Source organism: Labeo rohita, chromosome 24, assembly GCF_022985175.1.
Source record: "Labeo rohita strain BAU-BD-2019 chromosome 24, IGBB_LRoh.1.0, whole genome shotgun sequence".
Classification (NCBI taxonomy): Eukaryota; Metazoa; Chordata; class Actinopteri; order Cypriniformes; family Cyprinidae; genus Labeo; species Labeo rohita.
This window is the reverse complement of record NC_066892.1, coordinates 20,856,302-20,868,105: the sequence shown is the minus strand read 5'-3', so window position 1 is coordinate 20,868,105 and position 11,804 is coordinate 20,856,302. Positions and strand designations below refer to the sequence as shown.

General features: G+C 37.2%; 1 protein-coding gene across 7 annotated transcripts in view; it reads left to right on the top strand.

The window, feature by feature from the left end:
• Positions 1-1,145: 1,145 nt before the first annotated feature.
• The window catches only part of asap1b (ArfGAP with SH3 domain, ankyrin repeat and PH domain 1b), a 76,768-nt gene continuing 66,109 nt past the window's right edge, over positions 1,146-11,804 (top strand). For 5 of the 7 annotated variants that reach the window (XM_051098060.1, XM_051098054.1, XM_051098058.1 and 2 more), the window contains exons 1-3: positions 1,148-1,297; positions 1,684-1,754; positions 3,100-3,226. In XM_051098060.1, coding sequence (XP_050954017.1) covers positions 1,699-1,754; positions 3,100-3,226 — 183 coding nt within the window. In that variant the 5' untranslated portion in view covers positions 1,148-1,297; positions 1,684-1,698. Of the gene's footprint in view, positions 1,298-1,683; positions 1,755-2,542; positions 2,898-3,099; positions 3,227-11,804 lie in introns of those variants that run through there. The other 2 variants (XM_051098053.1, XM_051098055.1) reach the window with 2 other exon arrangements.

The window sequence follows — 11,804 nt, the reverse complement described above, 5'->3', positions numbered from 1 at the left end:
ATATTCCATATCAGGAAAACAGGGAAATGATTCAGCAGTTGGCAAGAGGAATTCAAGTATACACATAGGACTGCTGGGATTGTCAGGAGGCCCATAAGTTTTTTTTTTTTTATACACAGGGGGTCATGGCGATGGAAAACTATAAGATGGAAAAAGAAAAAAAAAACATTTATCTGCTTAAGTTGTGCATTTCTCCAAGAAAGTAGATGTAAAACTTTTTGTGAGAACACATATTCCCCATTGTCCATGGTAATGCTGTATCAGTATGCTTATATGAGTAACTGAGACCTTTTTTCTTAATGGAAGATTTAAGGCAAAAGATTATATAATTGTAAAATAATTTCAACTCAAATCATTTAATGTCCAAGTATGTATTTATTTGGTAAGTATTAGATGAGTTGAAAAAAAAAAAATACAAATCCAGTGACAACTGTCCTTCACTTCGCCCACTTTCCGATCTGTGTCAGCACAGACAAAACATTTACTTTTAACTATGGTACTTCCCAATAAAACCATCAGAAAATCCCATGTTCCAGGAACTCTTGATCCACAGCAGTTCCTCTTTAGATGACAATACCGTCTTGCCTTTATAAATACTCTTTGGCTGGAATTACTGTTTCCCCTTTAAATGAAATAGCAACCCTCAAAAAAAAAAAAAAAAAAAACCACAGGAAAATGACACGCAGCCAGACTGGAAAATAAACAAAATACCAGTGTAGTTAAGTGGCTTAATATGAGAAAAGGATAAAATAGGTACTAAATGGGATGTGTAAATCGCAATAGGATTTATCATAATGATTTTCAAGAAAAAAAACAAATCAAGATCTACATAACTCCGCATACATTAAGTAAAATTTGAAACACTCTTTGCACAAATGCATTTGCTATTTGTTTGTCAAACAACCTGAATCTTATGCTGTCAAGCATGGCCCCGTGCTCCCCATCCCTAACATTGCAGTGTGTGGTATATATCTGTCTGAGCGGGAGAATATATAAGTGAGGGTACTTCACTTGAGCAGGCACATGTTTACACAGATCTCACATTTCCTGTCCCAGGTCTCCTGGATTTCCGTAGTTCCTGAGCCATTAGGTTCTGGATCCTGTAGCCATTGTAACAGGCTATTTTTCAGCACACATGGTCGCTTCTCCCTTCCTCTCCGAGTAGGGAAGGGATCCACAGTCAGATAGTATCCGAACACCCACTAAATTCACTAAACAGAGGATGGCAGCGTGACTAATATGAAAAGCACAATATTGGAAAGTATTTACTTTACAAGCGTGTGTTGTATTAATCTTGGTGAGTACTATGGCATGTATTTTTTTCTGCTGTGGTTACATATATTTATTTTACTTTTCATATTGTTTTTGCAAAGATCTTTTAGATATTGCTTGTATGAAAAGTGCTTTAATGAGATTTAATATTATAAAGCAGTGCCTCATATATGTATATAATTGCGCAGACAAGCATAAGCAAATGATGAAAAATATAATTGTGTGGGTTTAAGTCTATTTATTATTATTATAATGAAATTAATAAAGGTGTACACTGTAAATTTACAGTGCATAAATTTAGGACAACATCAAGAAAATGTGCTGCTTCTGATAACAAATTTTCATTTTAAATGTCAGTAAAGACAGATCTGTAAAGAAAGAACTTATGATCTGTATTTTCTCCCATTAAAGCTACAAGCTGAAGTCATGAGATCATCGTCCTCTCGTCTTAGTTTTTCTTCTAAAGAACCTATATGGAACCGGTAAGGAGTTCTGTTTTTTTTTTTTAGATTTATTAGTGACCACATGACTGAAAACTAAATACACTGATAAAAAAGGTCACTGTCTGTAACTGTGTGGTATCTGTTCAGTTTTCCAGAGCAATGTGTCAGAAATACGATGCATCCAGTCAATTTTACATGCAATTCACCATTTAACCTGTAGAAGTCGCAGTTGTTACGTTAACAATACTGGACACTTAACATGTAAACATACACAAAACTCAAGCTCACATTGATACTTTATTAATACACTCCAACGCTGTAGAAATTTCATTATCTACAGTATTAGTCGTTACTTTCAGTAAAGAGGTTTATAGTGAAATCAGTGCAGACAGTTTACTGTCATACTGTACAACGAACAACCATGTCATACTGCATTGTTGTAAAATAACGTAAAAAGTAGGGTTTATTTTAAGTCACCATTGTGGTGATTGGTCTTTGACTAAACTTTGACCTTATTTAATTTTACTCTGTTAACAGATTGTAATTGGGTATGCACGATGATTGATGTAAGACGACACACTCTTTTTACAGCGTGGATTTCATTATTTAGACATAATCTACAGACACTTTTGACGATGTATAAAAAGGTCATATTGTAGCTAGCTTCTCTGGACATATTGTTTTGTCCACAGAAGTATAGCTAGGCCAGAAGCACAGGCCTATATTTTAATAAATTTCAAAGATACACGATACCAACCACTGGACTGCTGCCCACGGAGCCAATTTGAGTGGGTTTAGTGAGAGTAGAGGCATGCGCAGAGGGGTGGGTGGATGAATGTAGAGCAGAGCGCGCGAGTGTGTGTGCGCGCGGATGTCACACTCCGCGTTGCGCATTTCACACGGTCTGAGTGGAGGGAGCGAATAGGCGATTGACAAACAGCCGAGTATGAATGCATGCACAGACATCCATGTACGGGAATATCATTCGCTAAGACACTAGCAGAGTGTTGGTCGTAAACATCAGGCGGGGGGAACGTTATGTGGGCATCATTTCACGGCGTGTGCTGCTGGAATCGCAACTAAACAACTCGGGTCAACTCTAAGCTTCACGTTCGAAGGGTGAGGGGTGAATCAGCTTGCTATCCCAGTCCCCGGGAGAACGACTGAACCCAAAAAGAACAGGTCGTTGAGTTGAGTTCTGGAGGCAGAATCGCTTAGCGCGTGCTAGTAGTTTGTTTTGCGCGTGCTGCTGCAGCAGGCATCTCGCGCACCGTTAGCTCAACATCTCTACGGCCTCGGAAGTTAATTTGTTTTTCTCTCTTTAATGTTTTTGGTCGCCTGAACACACATTTCTATCTATTCACTGGACGAACCCACGCTTTAGGATGCCAGATCAAATATCGGTGTCGGAGTTTCTGTCGGAAACAACAGAGGATTACAACTCTCCCACTACATCCAGCTTCACCACCCGCCTGCAGAGCTGCAGGAATACAGTCAGTGTGTTAGAGGAGGTAAGAAACTGCTTGCTTTGCTCATGCAGCACTGCATTAGTACATTGTTTACACTGATACTTTGCAGTCGTATATTGCATCTGTTTATTTTACTGCCTCTTTACATTTTTAATTTGTATTAGCATAGTGCATCTATTTGTTTACTTTGGTGCTGAATATATTGTGTTAATACATGTTTTGCTTTGTATCAGTACATTGGACCTCGCAATCTTACAGTACATAATAATAATAATAATTTTTATTACTGCATTACACTACATCTGTGTACAGTTGTCCATTGCGTGTTTACATTTGTCTGTTGCATCTGTTTACATTTGTCCATTGCATCTGTTCATTTTATCTTCTTACATTTGTCAATTGCATCCTTTTACAGTGGAACATTGCATTAGTGTAATGGATCTATATTAGCATCTGCTTACATTAATGCATTGAATTTAATAACTTTGGTATTTTGTATTAGTACATAACATCTGTTTACAGTGTTGCTTTACATCAGTGCATTTTAACTTTTTATACTGCATCTGTTTATAGTAGTATATTGCATCTGTTTACACTGATACTTTGTATGACTACCTTGTGTCTGTTTAGTTTAGTGCAGGGGTTCTCAATTCCAGTCCTGGGGTACCACTGCTCTGCACATTTTGTATGTCTTTCTTATCTGACACATTCAGTTCAGTTCATGAATCTCCCTCCTAATGAGCTGATGATCTGAATCAGGTGTGGTAAATAAGGACAACATACAAAATGTGCAGAGCAGTGGTACCCCAGGACTGGAAGCGAGAATGACTAGTTTAGTGCATTGCTTTTTGGTGGTACTTTGAATTTGTTTATAGTAGTGTATTTGTGTATATTATTGTATTGCATTTACACATTGCATCCTTTTACTTTGGTATTATTGCATTTGTTTATATTAGAGCATTGTGTCAGTTCACCTTGCAAAGGTGCTTTGCATTAGTACATGCATCATTTTGTTTATGTGGATGTTTTGCATTAGTATATTGAATCTCCTTTTTTTACAGTGCATTAGTATGTTGCATATCTTTAGGCAGTGAGCAACAGTCTGCAGTGTGGGCTGCAGTTTTGTTCAGCCAGCTGGTCTGGCTTCTGATTCCACTGATGATTCATTGGGTGTACAACCGTTGAAAGTCTATGCCAGCTCTGAGAGTCATATCTTGGATGGATATGGATGTTTTTGTGATTCATAACAACTGATGTATAAAATGGTTGAGTTGAATTCATGGTAAAACACCCCTGAGAGCATGCATTTGTGCATGCATCACTTTTAAATGCATATTGGCACAGGGTTTTATTGAGGTTAAGGAGCTACTCTCTTGTCATAAGACTACTCAAGGGATGGTCTGTTTTTGCTAACAGTAACATTCTGTAATTAAAAGCAGGAAAAGTTAGCTTTGTTTCTTACTTATTTTTAGTTAGTTTACTTAAGCTGCTCTATAGTTTCTTGTTTGCTTGAGAGGTTCCTTTATTTAAAATAATTATTAAAATAGCCCATTGAGTCTGTCATAATTGTGCTAGGTTCCTTTGAACACCTACTCCAGCAGCAAAAAGTATATCTAAATTTTGACCATACGTGTGGGTTTTAAGAGGGTAATGTTAAAATGTCACAGTAGAAGCAACATAGCATCTTTATAGCATTTTGCATCACACAATTGTGCCACTTCTGCTCGTATGTGGAAGACAGGAAGCTGTTCTTGCAATGATTTAAACATAGAGTGATGAAATATCACTTTTGAACACCACTTCCCTTTTAAAGTAAACAGATATGGCCATTTTTGATAACACCAGCCAGTAGACCTAAAATGCATTATAAATTGTAGCTTTGGTTTCAAAAGCAGAAGGATCTAATGACAGGTTGCGTTAAGTATTTTCTAAATAATAGAGAAAGGATATTTAGGTTACATTGGATAAGACATTTTAATAAAATGAAGACACTTCTTATTTTACATTTAAAATGAAATGCATAGTTATATTCATTGTGTCAGTGTGTATTCCAAGAATCTTATTGTTAGTGATGTTGAAATTCCAGATGGATTCAAGCTGCAAGTTAGTCATGTTATTTGGGCCTTACTGAAGAGCTTTTTTTTTTTTTTTTTTTTTTTTTTTTGGCCAAAGATCCCATGTAGTATTGAATTTTGTGTGACTGCTTTAAACATTCAATGACATTGTGTGAAAAATCTGTTTATTAAAACACTGTCAGGCCAAATCTGTCATGTTTCACAGTTCATTAGTAACCGAATGTTTGTATTTATTTATTCTTCAATTAATTTTATTCATGTCAAAAATTGTTTATCTTGTATACATTTTCGTCTTTGCGTTCAAGGCGATTGTGTAATGCTAGAATGCCTTTGGAATCTGCTGTGGTGCATATAGCATCTCTGGCTGTGTATTGATGTGCTGTTTGTCCGTGTAGCATGCTGATGTTACAGACGCAAAGAGGGAGGGATGTTGTGCTGAAAGCTTCCAGCTTGGTCTGATGCTTTGCTCTATTACGTAACACTCAGTCCTCACGGCAGCGAGCTGTTAAGCGCCATCAAAACCCAGAGCCAGAGCTGACCGACTGCAGGCTAGAGAAAGAAAGCAACAGAAACAAAAAAAAAAAATGCTGGCCAGATTGAGAAGGACTCACAGAGACTGGTGGACATAACACTAGTTAGTTATGCTCCTAGAATGTTAGACCAGTACTATGTACACCATGTTTCTGACATGTACGTAAACTATGTGTGTACAGAACAGGAATAGCACTCAAAAGAGGAGTGACATCTGGTTTTAGCTGCAGTGTGAATGTAGCAAAACGAGTGAGAAGAGGAGAGAGTGGGAGTGTGGAGGAGGATGTAGGCGATATCTGGCAGCCAAAGATCCACTCCTCATCCAGATAGGGCCAGCGTCGCACTAGCCGCATCTTGATGTAATATTATACCGAGTGTCCTAATGTTTCAACCAGACAGACTAACAGTTGAATGACCTACAGCCTCTGTTTATGTGATGTAAACACATACGCACTCAATCAGGTCACATGACATTCAGCTCACGTTGGGGGTGCAAAGCGGCCATATACTAATCGACACAGACAGTTCTGCACTATGGGAGGCCTGCAGCTTCACGCCATCTTTGTCCCTTCCTATCATGTCAAAAGGTTACAGCAAAACACGAAAGCACATAAAGCATTTCCTTTCTTCACTGCTAGACCACCACAGTAAATGGAACGTGAAACTTCACAGCCAGTGAGAGTGTCACGTAGCGTGTCATTGTTGGACTGTTCATGTCACTCTGTCTTTACTTTCTCACTCACCTGGGTGTGGTCTCTATTTGCTGAAATGTAAACATGGCCTGATTTGAGTGGAAAAATATTCACATGGGTTAATTTCATTCTAAACTAATGGTTAACCTACTGACATCTGCTGCACACTCTGCAGTGTTGGCAGGCATCAGTGCAACACATCTGTAGCTAATGTGAAACGTAGATTTGTCAGAAAAGTGTTGGTTAGGCCTTGAAGTCCAAATGGATAACACTGTATGAAAGTCTTTAGAAAGTCATTTATTTTCATTAACTGATAGTCAATAACATGAACAATATTTATTTCAATAAAGATGATTCTGCATTTAGCTTTTTACCATTAACTGGAGTGACTAGCTAATTAATTAAAGGTTAAGTTAGAAAGGTCATGTAATGAACTTGTTTAAGCGAGGTATCAGCTGGGATTTGATATCGTAATGTTTGGTTGTGACTATGACAATTAGGATCATATAGACAATTTTCACCTGAGATTTGAAGCCAAATTACAGGTGGGTAAAATCTACATTAAATATTTTGACTTTCATCACTATTTATGTTTGTCTGTCTTCAGAAAACAATATTACCATAGGGACTACAGGATCTTTGCGAACAAACTTATTTATTTATTTATTTTTTAAATGAACGCAACATGCATTCGGTTTCTTTTAGGGAACAAAATCTAAATAATTTCTTACAGTTGTTTTTTGCAATTGGCGTGGATGACACACCACATATACAGTGGCATATGCAGTTTATAGGCTGTATTATAATATACAGTGTTGTTTTGTTTCATGAGACCTGGTCCGTCAGTAAGGGAGACAAAGAAATGGTCCAATAGAGACCCAGTGTTTTGGTTTATTTTATGCTGCGTTGTACTTTTTTAAAAATTTTGCACTGTTTTATCTGTACAAGGCAAATCAATTCTTGCAAAATTCAATTCTTTTGGCAAAAGAATAAAAATATTGCAGTAATAATAATTTATTAATAATTTTCTCAAGCCAACTTAGTAATAATAATAATAAGTTTCTGTATTCCAACTTTTGCATCAAATTGAACAGGGAATACAAACACTGAGCTATATACAAATCTGTAATAAGTAAAACTGCCCCATAACTTTATGTAAACCTTTGTAAATTATGGGAGAAAAGCAGTGTTAAGCCGTGTTTTTGTAGTGTTTTTTTAAATTATATTTATAATTTATATTACTTTTTATACTGTAGCACTCCTTTTAAAATCATCAGTAATTTACATTTAAATTAAATTAACAAAAGTTGTCAACAATTTATCTTCAATTATACTTGAAGCTGATAATCTATTTATATTGTGTGTGCACTTTTTAGTTCTACTGTTGTAGCTAAATCATGGCCACATTTTATTTGTTTGTTTCTTATTTTAGTTAAATAATGGGAACAGAATAATACAACTTGCTAACTAAAATGAAGGAATTATGAAATTAAGAAAACAAACGTGCATAAGTTCATATGTGCTGAAGTTACTTCTGTAAATATTAATAATTTTAACCACAGCGATCCTAGGTTATGTGCCGACTGCAACCGTCAGATCTAGCCCATTTGCAAGGCAAAGTTGACTGCTACTCATGAACATGAACATGTGCTCTGATACGTTTGCCTGATAACTTGTAGAAATGTATGGTTAAATGTGAAGTTTGCTTTTACATCTTGTTTGAACATAAATGTGTGTTGGCAGTGTTGTGTACACATACCTTATAATGACAAAAATCCACCCAGTGGTTTTTAATTAATCTGTAAAAATAACTTCCCTATTTTCAAATCAAGCTCTTCTCAGCTTTTTGTCTGTGTGATGTCCCACCGACAGAGGCCGCTCCCAGGATTTATTGATTGACACTGGCATTTTACCTTAGCCCCCAACCCCCCCTCCAAATGAGCTGTAACAGTCCAATCACAATTGTTTCGATCCAGGAGCAGGAACGTAAACAAGAATGGCTCCTAAGCGATTGAGGTGTTTTGTTGTTGGATGTAATAATAAACATAGTGGTCGTCATTTACTCCCAACATCTGAGCCGCTGAAGATGCAGTGGAATCCGCCTCCCGATCTACATAAATGAGTCTGTGTTCACGCAAATTATTCCTGATCCAGCTTCACTTATAGCAGAAGTGAGTATAAGGGGTTTTTATGAATCTTTGCAATTGCCTTTCATAGTAACACGCTAGTTAGCAAGTTTCGTGGCAAAAGTAAGCGGAGCAGGCCTGTCACCCCACAGAAGAGAGGGGCATTTAAAGGAACATCCAACAGAATAGGTTAATTTCTGCAGGGCTCATTTTGACAGGGTAAAAAGGTGTTGTTTTACACTACCATTGAGAAATTTTAACCAAAGTATGATATTGACTTTTTATCAAGACTCTAAAGAATCATATCAACTTGTGGAAAATGGGCATCCGATGACCCCTTTAAAATTCTACAGAACAGTTTTGCATTACTTCCCCAAAGTGAGGCTTTAAAGAGGAGGTTGGCAAGGGTTGAGGGAGTCATTTGAGAGCTTGTACAGCAATACAGCACAACTGGTTATATTGTTGCTCTCAGGCAAACTTTGTTTCACAGCAGCTCATGCCCACTTTCAGTGCTGGTGGTTGGAATATTCCTCATACTTTCGCTTGAAACCATTTGGGTTGTATTACATTCCCACAGAACTGTCATTCAGGTCATTTTTTTGCCCGTTATCATGTCCCAAGCACAGTTTCATTTAGCCAACATAGACCACGTTCTCCGTTACAATATGTGTGCTGCTTTTACAGTGATGTCATGCTCTGTGTAATGGATCGCATCAGAGTTCACATCAACAGAGTTGCCCTCTCATCTCGCAGCTCTGTGTGTGCATAAAACATTGACATTCTCAGTTAGATTAAATGCCTCATTTTTCTCGACAATATGTTGTTGCCCTCTCTCAGAGCATTGGTTTTGTTTACCCATGCCACAGGCAGTGTTTTTTCATCATAACGAGGAAAAGTCCACTTCATGAATCACCTCTCTGGCTGGTTGCCTCATTGCTCTGCGGGCCATGGCCTAAACGAAAACCATCTGTTGGATTCGGGGGGCCGCCATGTGCACGGGGTGGCGGTGACTATAGCTGCCCCGAAATTTGAGCGTGGAAGGCCGAGATCACATGACATGCTCTTTTCTGTCTGTAAGAAAAGCGGCGGCAAGGCGTGACGTGTTTCTGTCTTAAACAATATGCCAGTCCTCCGGGAATTAGCCCATTTGATGAATTCATTCTCGACACAACATGAAATAAATTGAATTCTTTTGGGGCCATTGTAGCTTTGTGTAGTGTAATGTTAGCTCTGTTTAAACCCAGCAGATGTTAGTGCATTTTGGCTCTAATTTATGGCCTCTGACCCTACAAGGACCCAATGGAATTCCAGCTTTCATCTGGAATTGTGGAGCTGAACCTGTAAAAGGGATGACAGGAAAATGTTGTTTATTATGTATGTATACATTTACAGAAGGAACTCCTCACTGAGCGTTGTGGTTGCCTCTAGATACCTTTTGGATACAAAAAATGGCAGTGTGACATTGATTCTTCCTCTTTTTACTCGTGTGTCAGCCTTGCTTGACAGTGAATGGTTGGTTTGAGAGTTTGTTGGTAATGATCAAGGTCTGTTTTGTTAAGGTTGTGGACAAAGATTTTAAATGTTATTTTCTGTTTTGGATCTATGCTAGATCTATTAATTTATTTAAAAAATACATTTAACATGCTGTTGACACACACAGTGACTAACATTTCTGCATCGAGCTTGTTATAATTTCTGTATTATAATCTATTTTTATATTTTTGGAGGATTAAAGACAAAAATGCAAGTGATACAACTGCCCTGTTATAAAGGAAAATGACTGCAAAGTTGAAAATCGTAAAAATACTATTTTGAATATCCTATTATTTATTTATTTTATTGTTTTATATGTAGATAAATGTATTTATGTTATATATATATATATATATATATATATATATAATACACACACACACACACACACACACACACACTACATGACTTTTTTTAAATTGATTAAATTACATTGATTTTATTAAACTCGCATAAACATTTTTCAAAACTGTATGACATCGGTATGAACGAAAGGGCACATTTCTAATAACTTTTTACATTTTTAAGTGTTTTCCCTATTCTTTTTTTTATGGACAGTATTATTTTTCACGAACCCTGATGCGAAGGTGTACACAATGCACTTATCCTCAAAATACTTGATCAATCAATCAATTAGTCAATCAATTAAACCCAGACAACATTAAAACAGTTTCACTTTTAGCAAAATGTGGTTTGTGCCAAATTGGTTGTTGAAAGGATGAAACTGTTGAATTAATACATTTCTTTGTTTTTGAAGGATGTAGTTTTTGTGACAAACATTGTGTTACTGTGTCAGGGCTTTATGTCATGTCCATTGTGCATTCTGGTCCCTGAAGCAAAACCAGTTGGGAACCACTGATCTAGAAAATGTCATTTATGTGGGAGTATTTCTATTATATTTCTTTCTCTAACTTCCTCACTTTTTGTCACACACACACACGTCTCGTTCAGCTGAGAATGTGTGATGTGTTCTGCATAGTTGTGGCAGAACTTCACTTCAGCACTTTTACTATATCTTTTTTTTCTCCCTGACAGTGCTCATAAGTGCAGTCGCTCTCGCTCTTCCTAGGGACAGCTGTCTCTTCTTTTTCAGCAGAGTCATTCTTCTGTATGTTGACAGGGTAAATTATGCAGAGGTACAGAGTGAATATTTAATGGTGTAACCTGAGGGCTGGAACAGGCCCACATGGGAACCATCAGCACCTCCACTGCTTCAGCAAGGGTTCTTCCACACTGTACTATGTGATGACATGGAAGTAGAGTCTTAGAGTAGATAACATTGTAGAACTTGGAGCCTCTCAATTGGCAGTGTTACACAAAAATGAATTTCCATGAGCTTGGAAGAGCCTGTGTATTCAGATGACAGATTAATTACAGGATACCCAATCCCTCACTCTAATGAAAGATGGAGCATTTTTCTAATTCGCTTTTAAGTATCCATTTCCCAGAAGAGCTAAGCAATTACAAACTATCATAAAATGTAATGTAATAAAGGTCTCCTGAAAAGCCTGTTAAGTCATATTAGGAGATAAGTTGCAACAGTTTAAAAGGAGTAGTTCACCCTCAAAAAGAAAATGTGTTTACACAGTCATTCAAAACCAGTATGACTTTCTTTATTCAGTCGAACACAAAAGGAGATATTTTGAAGAGGGTTTTTGCTGTT